Raw genomic sequence first — 17,138 nt, 5'->3', positions numbered from 1 at the left:
TGTGTACCTCCTCCATTCTATAGCAGGATTTAAATCTGTCCTCCCAAGAGGAGATAGATTCCATCTCTGAGGAGATCCAGGACCTGTTGCTGAAACTCGATCGTTCCCACTCACGACAGACAGAAGGGGTTTTACGCCTCATACTTCCTGGTTCCCAAGAAGGTAGGAGGTTTCAGAACCATTTTGGGTGTCCGCATTCTGAACTAATGTATTGCCCAAAAGACATTCTGCATACTGACCATCAGGAGATTGCTGGAACTGGTTCAACCAGATGACTGGTTCACCATCATTGACCTGAGATGCTTATTTTCACTCAATTTTAAAAATGCTATTCTCACTTTGATGTTGAGGGTTATAATGTCTAAATACAGCTAGAAAAAGTTATATTTGATTTATTTTCATTTCCATGATATAACAAAAGATAAGGATTTTGACAGGCTATGATGATTTTCTAGAGGCACTGTACATAATGTGCGGTATATAAATATATACACATTAACACATGCTCTCAGATGTTTATTACAAATTCACATCAAAATTATTTTTCTAACACACACAGCCCAAGTTTGACCTAACATTCAGCATCACTGCTTTTACACAACAAGTAAAATTTCTTACTCCAACACTTCCTTTTTTTAAGGTTCATTCCTCTTTCACTCATGCATACACACACACACGCACAAACACACACTCAAACACACAGGAGTCTGCCTTGGATGAGCTGCTCTATTATCTGACAGGTAAAGACACATGAATGTGTGTTGTCACTTGTATAAAAGAATTAAAAAATGGTAATTAGGTTTTCCTAAGAATCCTAAGAATCTTGTTTTTTCTTTTATGTTTCCTTGGTACTCTAAACTTTAATGTCTGTTGATTTAGTCAAGATGCTGTGTTTGGGAAACAGAGTAACAGATGTTTCTCACATTTTTTTCATTTTCATCAGTGTGACTCCTGTTTTTAGCTTGTTTGTAGTGACTGTAGAGTTAGGGGTTCAGTTCCTCAGTAGACTGTTATAAGCTATATTAGATAACACCAACTATAAAATGTACTATGTACTGCATGTTGAACTGTATTTGCTTCCTAGAATTTATTCTTCATCCTAATTTTTATTTTCAAATGTCTGATGGTTCGAACTGTTCATCTCCTCCAGCTGAGATGGGTGTTGGTCTAGCAGTGGTCACTTTGTTCATCACTCTGATGCAAGGTTGGTAGTTCCCCCATTTGTACATATAGTCTTACCGATATTTCTAGTTGTTTGTGAAAGTTCCTTTGTTCTTTGTCAGCAAAATCCAAACACAGCTTCCTCCTTATGCTGGGAGAGTAAAGTATCAAAATTACATTGCATGAATGTGCAGGATGAACATGATAATAGAGAGTATGTGCCTGTGCATTATCCCATACATCTCTCTATTAAAGGAAAGAATCTCTGTGGGTCTGTATGTATGTATGTCCGCTGCGTATCTCTTGTACCATTCACCCGATCGACTCCACACTTGGCAAGTGTACGGCTGTGGACCAAAGGGAGTGCAGTGTCAAATTTGGTGCAATTTGGACATGCAACACATTTAGAATTAATAAACTTTGAAGAAACCAGCAATCAGCGAGTCACTCCACTCTGTGTAGGGGTAGGGCAGAGCTTCAGGGCTCTGCCCACTAACTCCAGCATGTCAGGGAGAGACCAGAGACAAGGCGTGACCTATGTCAGAGAAAAGTGCTCTAAAAAGAGAAAAGTAGACGGCATAAACTTAGCTTTTAATCAAGAACAGACATTCTCAAGCTGTGTCTAGACAGAAAGCATAGAAGTTAAAGGTATGTTTAGCAGATCAGCAGCTGTAGCAAGTGACTACACAGGAAGCGTTCAGGTACAATCTTGAGCATAGGTTACCCGCGTTTTGGAAGCACTCAGAGTCCAGTTCAAAACCAGTTTCTCTTATATGCTCCAAGACCATGGTGATTGTGAAGCGCCACTACGGACAAAACACAAATCTTTGGAGCAAACATACCCACTCAAATCCAAACTAAATGCACAGAAAATAGGAATTATCTAAGAGCCTTATATGATCGATCCACTTTATGTTAGGATGCACATTATTTGATTTTTGAGTACTTATTATTTATGATATCTGTGAATAATAGAATGTCACGTTTTGAACAGACACTGCACCGGTCTGGATAAATCTGTGTTTTAAAGACTCTGTAAAGATTTGTTTTTTGCCCTTCCAGTTGTGCTGTGTAAAAACTGGAATTTGATGCTTCCTCAAAGCATCATGGCCATCAGTGGCTCCTGTGTAACAATCCCATGTCACTTCGAGGTCCCCAACGATTATGAATCAGACATCCACAACTGCTCCAGAGGCGGGGTTTGGAAGAAAGGAGTTGCTACTAATCCACCTGTCTTCAGTGCAAGCAATGCTTACAATAACATCATACAAGTAAGTCCTCTCTTTCTTTGTCTTCTTCAATCTACTGAACATCATGAAAGTTGACAGCAACGCCATCAAGCAATGCCTTGATCATAGACCTGAAAGCCCTGATCTTTAGGGTTTGAAAATTTCTGACTTTGGTGCCTCCCCTCGGTACTGTGAAAAACAACAACTCATTTGTAAAAAACAAAAATGTATAGCACAAGTGGCAACTACCATGGCTTGAGGCTAAAGCCAATGTGGAAGTACCTTAACCCCTTAACATCCACCCTTTTTATAGAATTTTCACCTATTTGGCACACCCAAATGGAAAAGCTTATAACAGAAGAACTATAAGTCCATTGTGCATGTATTAGGCTTCATTTGACAAGTGACATCTTCTAGTTTCTGGAAATGTGTTTGTTTAGCATGTGACTAAAACACAAACAAAATTACATCAGTTCAAATAAGGCTCAAAAAAGTGTTTTTGGTCCTCGTCTATCATGAGTCATATTTGAAAACCAATAATTAGGACATGCTTTATGCCAGAACTATGCAGAACACCATAAACCTTCTACATCTTGTCAACCTGTATAAAATTCCAGACCCAACTGGCTTAAGTGGGTCGCCGGCGACCTGGTGGATGTTCAAAGGTTAAAGTGCCACCAACAGCTGCTCTAACTGACTCCAATTCAAAAATCATCAACTTCTCTCTAGAAATACTATGCAATCATTTTTTTCAACAAGTGTTTATGGTCTCAATCACTAAATTCAAGCCCTCTAAAATGTGTGCTAGTGGTTATTTTGGAAATTATTGCTCCAGTAATGAGATTTGTAGACTTATAGTAGGCTTTGATGTCTGTCGTCATTGACAGCTGTGATTTACAGTTTTGTTTTGTTTTTAATTTCTTATCCATTTAATCTGCCTTAAATGTAATGGGGAACTATTAAGGAACAAGCAACCTTGACATTTTGTAAGACAAATATGTCTAAATGTGAGTGTGGCAAGAAGTCGTCAACAGACATTTGCCCTGAATCATTCAGCAAACAGAAATGCACAGTGTCCTGGGTGTTTTAAAGTAGCCTGAAGACATTTAAAGATTTTTTTTTTCTCACATCAGATGGAACTGTCTTGTGCATCATTTTATAATACTTTCACTAAAGTTCTGCCTGATGTATTTTGGATCTTTGCTTAAATTTAAAATAAAGCTTTGTGAGTTTGAACAATGCTTGGTTGTTTAACATGCCTTGTCTTGCCCAGCATTTATTTTAAAAGCTCCAGATACCCCTGATGATGTTTGTTAGTTTGAATAAAAGTATTTTGTGCTCCCAGTGCTACTTATTGCTCTCAAAACTCTTTCAGGGGCAAACATTCGGGGACGAGACAAAGAAGAACTGCACCACAGTGTTTTACAGCATCCCAAAGAACTACAGTGACATTTACTTCTTCAGGCTGGAGTGTCCGAACAAGGCCAAGTTCACTTTCTCAAACGGAGTCTACATTATTATTCAACCAGGTATGAGTTGCTCACGACACAGTGACTTGTGATTCCTCAGTGTCTTCTTCAGTGACTTACCATGACTAAAGAAAAGGAAAAGGAAACACTTGTCTTGTGCTTGTTGTTGTTTACCAGATTCCCTTTTAGTTGTTGTTGTAACTGTTGTAACTCTTTTAAAACAGCCAGAGAGACAAAAGAGACCAGACTAAAGGCACAACCTGTAGGAAATTCACCTTCAAGGGGATGTATCATGCACATTGTCAGGCCTATATTTCTATTATGGGGTTCTACTGGAATATCTCTTTATTTATCTCCTACTGGCCCTTTATGGACAGGCCGTTTTAGCTCCTGTCTGTTTAAGGCCCCCCTCCCACTCTGTTCCAATTGGCCAGCTTCCGGAGGCTACGTAAACAAACAGTAGTTGTCAGATTTCACTTATTTTTCTCGTTCTTTACTCAAAATATAAACTTCTCAAATACATCCTAACATGAAATTGAAATTTGCAGCTGGACAACATGAACAACCTGTAGAAAAACCTTAGCAACAAAGGCTACAGAACAGATGACCGTTTCTGGGCATGCACGAACAGTTTGATGGGGAAGTAGAGGTAACTTTGCAAAGGGAGCGTTGAGAGCAGGCTGAAGTCTGGGCTTTTGGCTCTCAGAGAGCATTTCTACATTCATCTTAAATTCTGGAACTTTGCTCATGTTCAACATAGACATCCTAACAGTATAAAATAACAGAAAATCACAAGCGTAATATGTCCCCTTTAACAAACAGAGTTCTGAGTCTGAAGCATTTTCACAGTGACAATGAGAAAACAAGGCAAACCTTAGGAGGGACTAAAATAATGTAATGTAGAGTGAGAATGTAGAACTTTAGACTTGTTTATGTTTATGATGTTTACGGCAGCTCAGCTGCTTTAAAAGCAGGTTTTGTACATGTAGCTGTCAGATTTTAAAATACGTTATTTTTGTCTCTTGCAAGACACTTTTCTACCTAAGTCGAACAAGAAACTTCCACATTCTTCAGTTTTTTAAATCTACACTGTCTCAATAACGTTTGTTTTGCATGTTGTTGAGATAGTTTTAGATAGTTCAGTAGTGTTCTCTGTTGTGATACTGCCTTGCATCTTTTGTTATCTGTTATCTGATATGTGTCCTCAACAACAGGCCCGTCCCCTCCCAAGATGACCTCCATGATTCAGATGTTGGAGGGAATCCAGATGATGAGGCTGCAGTGTTCAGTCCCTGTGCCCTGCCCCGCCTTGCCCCCCTCCCTCACCTGGCTCCCCCGGGACGACTCCAGACAGCAGCAGACACAAATACTGCAGGTGATGGACCTGCGGACTTTATGGTTCAATAACTACATAACACTACTTCCTCCTTTGCTCCTGACGAACAAAAGTCATAATTCCTACAACCGCTAGAAGGCTTTATCATTTAAACAACATTTTACAGAAATGCCTAGTGGTGAAATGTAACTAAGTACTTTACTTGAGTATTTTCATTTTATGCTATTTGATACTTCTACTCCACTACATTTCAGAGGGAAATGTTGTACTTTTTTGCTCCACGACATTTATTTTACAGCTTCAGTTACTTTTCAGGTTAAAATTTTTCATAAAATAACATAATGATGAGCTTATAAATTACACTGCATTGTTAAAGATTAGACCAGTGGTTTCCTAACTTTACAAACTTACAAAAAAATCAGTGTGTAGTTATGTCTCCTTGTCATTTTTCATATGTCAAGTTGTTTGCAATTCCACCAAAGAAACATTTCCCCTCACATGGATATTAAATAAATAACTCTTTGAAGTAAAACTCTCCATTATGTCACAAAAAACGCAAAGATTAAAGAAAAGTTCTAAAACTGTAATCCAAATGTGTAGCAGAACTGGGGTTTTTTTGTCTTTCCTACCCAATCTATCATCTCAACCCAAATTTCTGTTAACAGACACTTTTACTTTAGTATTTTGAGGATATTTTGCCAGTAATATTTCTATATATTTTACTTAAGTAGGATTTTAAATGTAGGACTTTTTCTTGTAATTAAGTATTTAAATTGTGGTATTGATTTTTACACACAGCAAGTAAAGGATCTGAGTACTTCTTCCACCACTGGAAACACCTGATACTATCATGTTGAGACAATAAGTATACATAAGTGATAATACCTGACAAGTTGTATGTTCCATGATTGTAATGGAGGAACCATCCAACACAAAGCCTAATCTGGAGCACAAGGAGTACATTTACTTTTAAACCATAAGTACATTTTGCACATATTACTGCTGTTATTCTGAACGACTGCTACATTTACTGAAGTAAAAAAATCTGAATAGTTCCTCCACTGTTTATTCATTCTTTTTATAGTAATGGCAAAAAGATCATCCCTGTTGTAAAATCAAGTTTAGTTGGATTTGCAGTTATTTTCCCAGTTGTTTTTGTGTTAACTGCACAATTTTATGAACATATTTTATTTCACGTCTGTCTCACCTGCCCTGACCATTTCAGCACATTTAGGTGTTTTCTTCCTCTTTTGATAAAGCAGAATCAGGAAGGACAGATGACCATGGTGTCCACACTGACCTTCATCGCCTCAGCCGACCTTCACAACCAGAGCGTCATCTGTTCTGTCTCCTATCCTCTGGCAAAAGGGGGCAGCACTGAGCCGTCTGCAACAGCTCAGAGACTCAACATCCAGTGTGAGAGACTCTGACCTCAGTGTTTGTATAAGTAAAAGTACTGATATTTTACTCACATGAAAATTAAAGTACTGATATCAAAATCTGCTAATGTGAAAGTGACAAAAAGCTCATTTGAATTGTCCTCAAGAGTAAAAGTAAAAAGACAGCGTGGAGTTCAAGAAATTCTTTCTTTTGCTGACCATTCAGTCCAAATGCTTTTTATTGATGCTTAAGGAGAGCAAAAAATATTTTTATGTAGGGATGAACCGCAGATTTACTAAATTTATAACTAATTTAGTAAAATTGCAGACTTTAAGATGTGATTTTTTTCAAATTATATGTGAAATTCACATGTTGCAGCAACAGAAGAAACAGGCTAAAGAGATAAAAGTCAAAATAATCTTTAAAATAAAACAAGAAATTATAATTAAATTCAGAAGCTATCACTTATACACATTACAATACCTTTCAATACCTTAGACCAGTGGTTCCCAACCTGGAGCAGTGGTGGTAAAGTATACTTACTAAAATACTGTACGTACAAACAATTTTTAGGTATTTGTACTTGAACTCTTGACTTTTTTGTATTTCTTTCTAAACCTATTCGACTGTCCGACAAGCAGGTCTGATGGAGTGTATCGGCCCCTTAACAGTTCGACCAAAGAGTGATTTACACTCTAAACTCCTCAGAAGATTTAATTTAAATAACTGTTTGAGGTCCAAAAAGGTCAGCTCATCCAATTCAAAAAAAGCAAAAGATCCAAGTCCCAAGAATGAATGCAAATTTATGAAAAAGAATTAACTCCAGCTTCACCAGCTACTACAAGTAAAATGCTTATTGCAGAACACGTATACTTAAAGTACATTTTGCTGATAATACTGTATTTTTACTTAAGTGGATTTTGAATGCAGGACTCTTACTTGTAATGGAGTATTTTTGCATCGTTTGTATTGGTACTTTTACTTAAGTGAATGATCTGAATACTTCTTCTACCACTGCTGAGATGTCATGAGATGATTAATCAAATAGCAAAGAATCAAAAACACAAAATTGTGTTTATTTTTCAGACTTCAACAATCACAGCTATTTTTTTATGAAACACTGGATAGTTTTATCTCTTCAGCCTCTAAAAGTTATTTAAATTAGAAAAAGCTGAAGAGGGCAACTCACTCTAAGGTTAACACATACAATATTAAACCCATAACAAGCAGTCACAACTAGACCTTTCTTTGTTTTAAGGTGACACAAGTAAAAAAAAAGTTACCGTAAACCACAGGAAAAACATTCGTGCAGTAATATATCAATGAAAGCTGCACTGTACTGCTTTACTGTAGGTATTTTTACTTTAAAAATATTTTAAAAATACAATTAAATAACACAAAAGTGTACTCTGTTAAAACAACAGAAGTTCATTTGGTTGCTTTTGCTCTGGGAACTACAACATAATACCCAGACATTGATGATTCATTCATTTCCGGGTTAATTTGTTCATTCATTAAATTATTCACTGACATATCTGACAGTTCCTTCCCTCCTTCTGCTTCCTCCCTGCCCTCCTTATGCCATGAATAGTACACTGATGCTGATTTATTGCCCAGTGTTGATGAACGTGTCAGACACAATATAAAACAGTTTAAGACTACAGGTGACTTGTTTCTACATGACTTTGTCTGACTTTACCTGAAGGGAATTTTTTATTTTTTTGCACAGACGGAAGCATTTATCCCTGTTGTCACTGTACTGAAGAACTAAACGTGTCTTAACCTGGTGTTAACGGAAGTAATGGACCGCAGAAGTATATGGAAGAAAGCAGAACATAAAATGTCATTATTACTGTATTGCAGGCAGTGGAATTGTATTTATTACCTGCAAAAAGTGAACTCACATTTGACCTGGCTCAGTAGTTGCAAACATCCAGCAAATCTACAAATACATGTTTTGATTGAAAGACCTGTCTTATGGTAGATTTAAGATTATCTTCTGTCACTTCACTTTTATTCATTGATTGATTTCTTTGGCCGCAGAAGTTGGCTGTTTTCAGAGAAAAAGCTCTAAAAAACCACTGTACACTACCTGCTCAGCACCAAACAGCAAACAGACACAGTTAGCTGTAGACTAGCTGGTGAACATAGTGGAGCATTTAGCAGCTAAAGAGCCAGATATTTCCCTCAGGAGTCGGTAGAGATCAAAAGTAGAGCTAAAGAGAGTGAATATTGGACTTACATTCACCAGATGGACAGAAATATGACTCTAAATGTTGCTCCGTAACTGCTGGATGTGGAAATAAACAATGCTAATAAGTTCAACATATCAACTTGTAAGGAGATGATATGTCAGAGTTGTGCTCAAAACTCGTTTCTCAAAACTCAAAACTCAAACTTGTTTAAGGATGATTATTGAACTGTGCTGGGATGTGAAACTGTCTGAGCCAAGGTGATAAGACACAGCCCTGAGGCACACCAGTGCTGAGGGATAAAGGTCATCTTCCAAACCAATCACTTTACAAATGACTTGATATGTGAGATGTGTCAAAACACATACATCACAAAGTGTCTCTCTGATATGGAGGATCCAGGCTGCCTACTTGTTGTTTTGCTAAACAAGGATTTTAATTACATGTTATATTTTTAGCACCAAATATTACTGCCTTTTTGACCTCCAGATGCCCCGAGATTCACCGAGGCAACGCTCAGCGTGTCTGGTCCTGTTTCCGAGGGCCACACCGTCACATTCACATGTTTCAGTGATGCCAACCCTCCTGCGAGGAACTACACCTGGTACAGAGATGACAGTGGAATGGTGAGAGACATCATTCAGCTTTTATTTATTGATTTATTTGTGCAGCTACTTACTTTTTACAAGTGTATGATCGTTTAACATTGGAATCATCATTTCAAACATACATATGTGGATAATTCTCTCCTGATACTTTTGTGTATTTTCAGTCTTTGATTCTTTTTCACGATTTGAGCTCCTCAAAGGGCCCCTTAGCTCCAAGTCATTTTAGAGTAAAAACACTCACTCTGTTACTTTGTGGCAACAGATTGGAAAAAAAAACCTCTCTCCTGTTTCAGCATGACAATTATGCCTTGAGGCTATACATACTGTAATGGCATGCGCTTATGCTATTATTAGCGGCAACTAAAATTTAACCATATCCCATTTAGTAAACAGAAAACCAGATTCTCAGCTGAACTTCATTTCTTAGAAATTATGTATTTTCTGATGCATAAACACAACATACTTTTTCTCCTGTTGGGTTTTGACATGTATGTGCCAAACATAAGAGATAAATCTGAATTTAACTAACTTCACTTGGACACCAGCATCTGCTTAGTTGGCCCTTATTATTATTATTATTATTGCCTTGATAAGTCACAACCATTCTGGTTTTGCTGTAATTAGGACCTTGTGTTTATAACAATATGGAGTCTCTAAATGTCCCTTTTGGGAATACACCTGGACTTTTTTATGAAGAAAAAAAACACTGTAGGATTTGTCACACTGTGTGCTATCTTCTTAAAATTTGAGGCAGGTATTCGCTGCTATTTAGCCCCTTACTGCCCTCAGCCTGTACAGACAAAGCCACAGACAGTTATTTAGACTGCAAAAAAAAATTATTTACATTTTTACTAATTTCAATGACCTTCTTCTCTGTTTCAGTATCACCTCAAGTGTTTCTGGCACTTTCACACCTTTCTGGTTAGACCTTATTTATGCATATAGTCACTGTGTATCAGGAGCTATAACCATTTTAATTTGGGTAGGTCAGTTTAGCTTTTGCTCCAAAATAGGAGTAGAGTGGAAGATCCCTCTCACTGCAGCTTTAACAAAAGCATGTACCATCTTTCCGCATCCCAGTTGACCATCATGGGTGACAGAGGCACGCTGGTCCTACAGGTCACCAAGAGGGACAGCGGGTTGTATATGTGTGAAGCTGAAAACCAGAGAGGCTCTCAGAGGTCCAGGTTGGTGTCTCTTGAGGTCGTCACCGCTGCAGGTAAAAACAGAAATCAATTATTTATCTTTGAAACTATATGCTTTATATGTGCTCACACTGTTATTTTAGTCCTCTGTATGCCAGAAGGTGAAGGTAACACTGACACTGCCACTATTGCTAATCTTAAAAATGATCTTAATCTCTAATTGTACCTCCTCAAACAGCATTTGGTAAATACACTAATTTTGCCTTGTGGCGGAAAGTTAGATGAAAACATCGATATCACCCATAAATGTCCGTTAAACCGGAAGCTACCACCAGTAGCCTGTTATCCTAGCTTAGCTTAGCTCAAAGACTGGAAATGGAGGGAAACCGTCTGACTCTGTTGAAGGTAACAAAATCCACCTACCAAGACCTCTAAAGCTCTTTAATTGACACAATATATTTTGGTGTGTTATCTGCACAAAAACTGAAGTGTAAATGACAGTTTGCTGTTTTACTGTGGGTTACGTGCTGGACTATTCCTTGCTTAGGTCGCTGCTTACCTGGTAACTGCTCAGAGCCAAGACATTTTCTTTGGTTATCGTACAGAACAAACAAAAGCTACTTACAACATTTCCTAATTGCACACAAAAAGGTCTTACCTGAGCTCCAGTGAATGGTATTTGGTATGATATAGTAACCGCCACTGTCAACATTAGTAAGGCAAGGTAAGTTTATTAGTGTAGCACCTTTCAACAGCAAGGCAATTGAAAATGTTTTACATAAAACATAAAAGGCATAAATACAACATGTATAAAATAATTATAAAAACGACTTTTAAATTGAATGTAAATGTAGTAAGAACCTTGTAATTTTAAAATAGTCTAGAATAAGGTCACATAACACATTTACTGACATCAAACCCTTCTTCATTAGCTACATTACTGTGGTGCATTCATTGTGGAATAATATTCTCCATTATCACCGCGCTCATCAAGTGTAACCATGTAGCGACCACGCTGGTATTTTTAGATATGCTGACATTTGTCATTTTTCCAGTTTTTGTGTAAAAACAATTATACTCTACGTTCAAGACACAAAGAAATCAGCTGCACATGTTCCTTCATCAAATTGTTTTTCATACCTTTAAGCTAAAGTCCTGCCTAGCTCTGGAGAGATGTGTTGTTGATTTGATATGTTGTCGTGCACTGCCTTGGAATAATACTGCAGGTTATGACTTATGATTCAGAAAGTAAGTGGATAATGATTCACTACCTGCTGATGAAGGAATTTACCTGAGATAAGCAAAATGTAAACAGAGGAAAATTCTTACAGTTAAGATACAGGCAACACTTATTACGTAATGTTAGGTGAAGTAAAGTTACACGATAAGAGGAATTTTTGGAAATGAAGGAAATGGCCGACTTAAGCACACAGGGTAAGTTGGGGGAAAGTACATAAAAGAGATTTAAAAAAAACTCGCCTACTTGATTGCAAAATAACATCACAGATCGAGGACATATTTCATCTGATATCATTTAACTGTTACCGGTTATTTCTGCTGATGAAGAAATGTTTTTTAAAATGTTCATGACTCTTAATAATCTGTTGTTCTATCATGTTGTTATACTGTCTTTCAGAAAGCAGCAAGTGTTTTATGGTATTTCACTACGTTATATGTGGAGTTGTGGTGCTTCTCTACATCCTGACTGTGGTTGTGGATGTGTACAAGTATCAAAGGTAAGAATATACTTCTTGTGTATCCTACTTGCTCGTTTGACCTTCTCACTCCCTGCTTGGGCATCTCCCTTCATGCCAAAAGTATTGTTTAGACTTCATAGCGTAATTATTAGACATTCTCAGTTCTTTAAAATAGACATTACATCTCATTACTCTGCCAAAACATCCTTTCGGGTAATTTTGACTAACATTCCTTCTCTGTTTGTTTACCTTCTCCTCCCAAGTCTTTCCAGGAGGCTGAAGGTAAGTGGAATTTTTTCACTTCAAAGTGAGTGACAGCTGGAGCCAGACAACACACAGTGTGAAATATTATCCTCCGAGCAGCGCTAATACAGTATATCTGATAAGGAGTTTTGACACCCTCTGCACGTCACGACCTACTCACAGTCTAGTCTCACTGACATCCTCGGTCGCTCAGAGAATGAACAGGATGACTAATCTTTAAACACATGATACGTCATTTTCAGGGTTAGTCTATCCCCCGCAGGATTCACAAAATAATTAATTCTCAAAATTTTTCAGTACAACGCCTTAAAAGGCAATTATAAATATAGTGTGTGCTCTGTGCATCTAAGTGAGATAAACCGTTTTCCTAAGAGAGGATCACATGCAGGAAACATGATTAGGATGTGAAAGCTGGGGTCATGAATGGGTGAATGTAATCGCATCCAACTTTCAGTTCATGCTAGTGTTTACATTTTTAATGCCTTTATATAACAATGATTAAAATTCAACATTTAACAGAAGATGCTTTAGCTGCCTAATCTTTTCTTGACACACGTGGAAAAAAAAAAAAGAGATATTCGGAGCATGAAAGTTCATTCTTGACCTGTGGGAACAGTCCATTCACTGGATGAAGAATGTGAGATATGATTGAAAGCTCAAAAAAAATATTACGTTGTCACTGAACATTTCACCCCTACGTTCAGTATTAATATTTTTGCAACTTGCCAAATATGTTAATTAACAACATTTTTTTCATTATGTTGAGAGTGTAAAGGTAATGAAAGACCAAAGGGTTGGCTTATCATTTTAATGTGCAATTATGCCAGGATGATCATTTGCTCTGTTAATGTGTGCATGACCTTGAGAGAAGGAATGTGTTTTATGAGGCCCAATCTTCTTGTTTAGGCTCAGATAATGTAACATTGTGGGTCTGTGAGTAAACAGGACAGTTAAAAGGTCAAAAGCCACAGACAGATTAGGGCTCTTGCCTTCCTGTGTCCTTGGCAGATGTGGTTGTTATCCAGCATACATGGGCATATGAATTTATACCTCTTGGCTGTTTGCCATTGGTTGTAATCCACAAGTTTGATCAGATAATTTCTCTGTTCCTTCTCTCACTATAATAGAATAGATTTGTTCTTTGTTCGGTGAGACGGACTGATGCAAATCTTTGTGTATTCTGTCTCCTTATTGTATGATAATATTTTTTAATCTTCAACCCAGCAGTGTTTTGTGTATTATTTCATATGTGCATTTAGTGTTTTCAGACAATTTCCACAACAAGAGATTCAGCCAACATGTAGCAAAATGGATTTGCTGTTCCAGTTTAGTCGTTAATGACCGTAATTTCTATGAGAGGGTTGATATGTGTTATTGTCACACAATACTTATGAGATGAAGGACACATACATTTACACTTCACACTATCAGTGTTAACAACATGTACTCTTTGTTTCAGAGTTTTAACTTTTTGCCCAACTGTAGACAAGTTTAACTACCAAATGAGATTTTAAAAAATGAGATGGGACATGTTTAGACATATTTTTTCCTGTTATACACAATGTCTCATCATTGATCAGATTTCAACATTGATCTTGTAGTCGCCATAATTAAAATTTCATTATTAACAATGGATAACATGACTACTTGTATGTGAAAGGAATCACTCGTAGTGATAGGCACAAAAAGAATTATTATCTGACTCTGCTGTTCCCGTCAGCTCATCTAAGCCACTGTCGGTGATGGACTCACTGTGCTCAGCTAGAGCTGCTGGTCAGTCCTCAGTCCTTTTGCTACTGGACCTGTCAGCTGCCTTTGATAAAGTTAACCACCAAATCCTCCTCTCCACACTCACTAAGCTTGGTATCTCAGGATCCACACTCCGCTGGTTCATGTCCTACCTGTCAAGGAGATATTATAGTATCTTGGAATGGAGAAACGTCCAAACTGCACAGCTTATCCACAGGGGTTCCTCAAGGGTCAGTGCTTGGTCCCCTCCTTTTCTCATTATACACTACCTCACTTGGCGCAATCATCCACTCCCATGGTTTCTCATACCACTGCTATGCTGACGACACCTAGCTCTTCCTGTCATTCCCAACGGAAGACCACTCAGTCTCCGCTAGGATCTCTTCATGCCTTGCTGATATATCAGCATGGATGAAAGAATGACACCTTCAGCTTAACCTCTCTAAGACTTCTTCTTGTCAAACCAGCCAGTCCTTCCATACAACAAAACATCAGCATCCAGCTTGAATCAACCCAACTCATGCCCACAAAGTCTGCCCGAAATTTGGGTGTCATGATTGATGACCAACTAGTCATATTGATGACCATGGCCACATGGTCGATTCGCCCTGTACAACATCAGGAAGAGCAGACCCTACCTGTCTGAGCATGCAGCACCACTCCTGGTACAGGCTCTCGTTATATCACTCATCAACTACTGCAACTCCTTATTGGCAGGACTCCCTGCATGTACACTTAAACCTCTGCAGACTATCCAGAACGCTGCAGCGCGTCTGGCCCAAAACAACACGTCACCCCGCTGTTGATATCCCTCCACTGGCTCCCAGTTGCTGCCCTGACACTTGCTTACAAAATAGCAACTAAAACAGCTCCTGCCTACCTGAACTCCCTCATTCAGGTCTACACTCCCTCCCGCCCACTACACTCTGCCAACAAAAGGCGCCTGGTACCACCACCACAAGTCACTAAGGGCCCTAAGTCACTAGCTAGACTCTTCTCCTCTGTAGTTCCCCGGTGGTAGAACGAGTTACCAAACTCTGTTCGATCTGCAGAGTCCCTCTCAATCTTTAAGAAAAGACTAAAGACTCAGCTCTTTCACGAACACCTCTGCACTTGATGAACTGTAGGGAGAGAAAAAAAAAAAACACACTTCTACGCACTCTAATCATTGCCTTGTTGCACTGCCTGTTGGCATCTATGTCCTATCGGGCCCAATCTTAAGCTTTATGGCACTTACTCGTGTTGTTGTCTCCTGACTAGATCCTTGCTTGTGTTGTCAGTCTCATATGTACGTCACTTTGGATAAAAGTGTCTGCTAAATGAAAAATGTAAATGTAAATGTAAAGGAATGCTAGCACATACACACACACACACACACACACACACACACACATAAATATAGATAACAAGCTTAAAGTTTTGGTATTGCTAACTTGCTAAAATCATGTACGTACATACTTTTACAGCTATCTCTGGTTCACTTGATGTTAAGTGAAACTGTATCCATGCACAAAACATTAGACACTTATGAATGTTTTTCTTCCTCTTTCCCTGCTGCATCCTGACAAGGAAGATAAAGGATTATATTTTCTTTTCATTGCACCACTACAGTTGTAAATCATTCAAATAGTGCAGCACCTTCTATGTTTACTTCCTTAAAATTCATTCATTTTTTTCACACCCACATCCACATTACACAGAGTAATGAAATTCAGTTCTGGCATCTAATATTGCTCCCACATCCTTAAATACTTGAAGCAGAACTTGAGCTGGGACCGAGAACAAGCCCAATGTACTCTATTACATGTCAAATATTGCATTCAGAGTTGGTTTTAGCAACTTTTGTTAAATTTTCCTTATCTTTAAATGTTAATTTATGTCTGTATCTAGGTTGTCAGTGTCAACTTCTCAAACAAGTGTGAAGGGGGATGGTAGTGATGTGTGGTCAGTTGGTCTTTACTGGATTAATAAGATTTTTTTTAATTCATCAGCAGATAGAGCTGAAGGGGGAGCACACCTACATGGATCTGAGGAGCCTCAGTGTCACCTCCGACTATGAACAACTCCAGGTATCTGCAAAGCATTATTCTGGTTTCCTACAAATGTTAAAATGAGACAAACTAGATTTCAAAATGAGATATCCTTTATTCATTTAAAGAAAAAGAGTTAACTTCATGGCTTTATGTCAAAAGTAGGATTAAGATTAAAGATAAACTGAAGCAGGAAGAAAGGATGATTTAACAGATTTTTATCAGTCTTATTCATGTTGGAGCACGTTTTAATATGTTGGAACATGCAGTTTATGTATACATTTAAATACCAGTATGTTCATGTGCCTACTGTTTGTATGAACTCTATTGTTTGTTTGTTTTTTTGTGTCTTTCTTTTATTAACGCAGCCACGTCCTCAAGTTCAAAACAATGAGAGAACCGTCGCCCCGCAAGCCATTCGCAAAAACAAGCCACAGCCAAAGCGGACATGAAGTCTTGTGTTGAAGTTTTCATCGGAGTGCTCTGCATACAGTACATATGTTTAAGTAGCTTTAAAAAGATTTCCCACCCAGCAATGATGAACACAGTACATAATGCCATTCTTTTTCTACTTGTTGTAAGGATCTAATAACAGTTTCATGGTTATACTGAGTTAAATCCCTTTTTATGTCATTATATATTTGTAATTTACAATAAATTTCTGTAAATGTGAAGATTGCATGACGTGCCTTTTGTACTGAGTCCATGCCAGTGAGTTAAGCTGGATTAAGGGAGATATAAAGACTACAATGTTCCTGTCTAAGAGACTAATAGCTGACTAAGAGGTTTAAGATTCACTCCCTAATTTTTATAACTCGAACTATGGTGAGTAAGCTGACATTACAAAATAAAAAGATGCAGTATTGTGAACACTGGAA

The 17,138-nt window shown here is 37.9% G+C and overlaps 1 protein-coding gene across 2 annotated transcripts; it reads left to right on the top strand.

Moving 5' to 3' along the window:
* Window positions 1-662: 662 nt before the first annotated feature.
* Window positions 663-16,934, top strand: si:ch211-171h4.5 (myelin-associated glycoprotein). Of its 2 annotated transcripts, XM_042436581.1 has the most exons (12): window positions 663-740; window positions 1,151-1,204; window positions 2,224-2,432; window positions 3,766-3,919; window positions 5,074-5,234; window positions 6,458-6,611; window positions 9,257-9,393; window positions 10,456-10,594; window positions 12,157-12,256; window positions 12,481-12,499; window positions 16,222-16,299; window positions 16,629-16,934. In XM_042436581.1, the coding sequence occupies exons 2-12, from the start codon at window positions 1,156-1,158 to the stop codon at window positions 16,710-16,712; spliced, it is 1,284 nt and encodes a 427-aa protein (XP_042292515.1). In that variant the 5' UTR covers window positions 663-740; window positions 1,151-1,155; the 3' UTR covers window positions 16,713-16,934. The 2 variants fall into 2 exon arrangements, 1 of the variants encoding a protein (XP_042292515.1); XR_006100376.1 differs by lacking the exon at window positions 12,481-12,499 and having other exon boundaries at window positions 16,629-16,638.
* The last annotated feature ends 204 nt before the right edge of the window (window positions 16,935-17,138 follow it).

The sequence above is a fragment of the Thunnus maccoyii genome, chromosome 15, assembly GCF_910596095.1.
Source record: "Thunnus maccoyii chromosome 15, fThuMac1.1, whole genome shotgun sequence".
In the NCBI taxonomy this organism is placed as follows: domain Eukaryota; kingdom Metazoa; phylum Chordata; class Actinopteri; order Scombriformes; family Scombridae; genus Thunnus; species Thunnus maccoyii.
The sequence above is the reverse complement of the archived record's forward strand: the minus strand, read 5'-3'. Positions and strand labels throughout refer to the sequence as shown.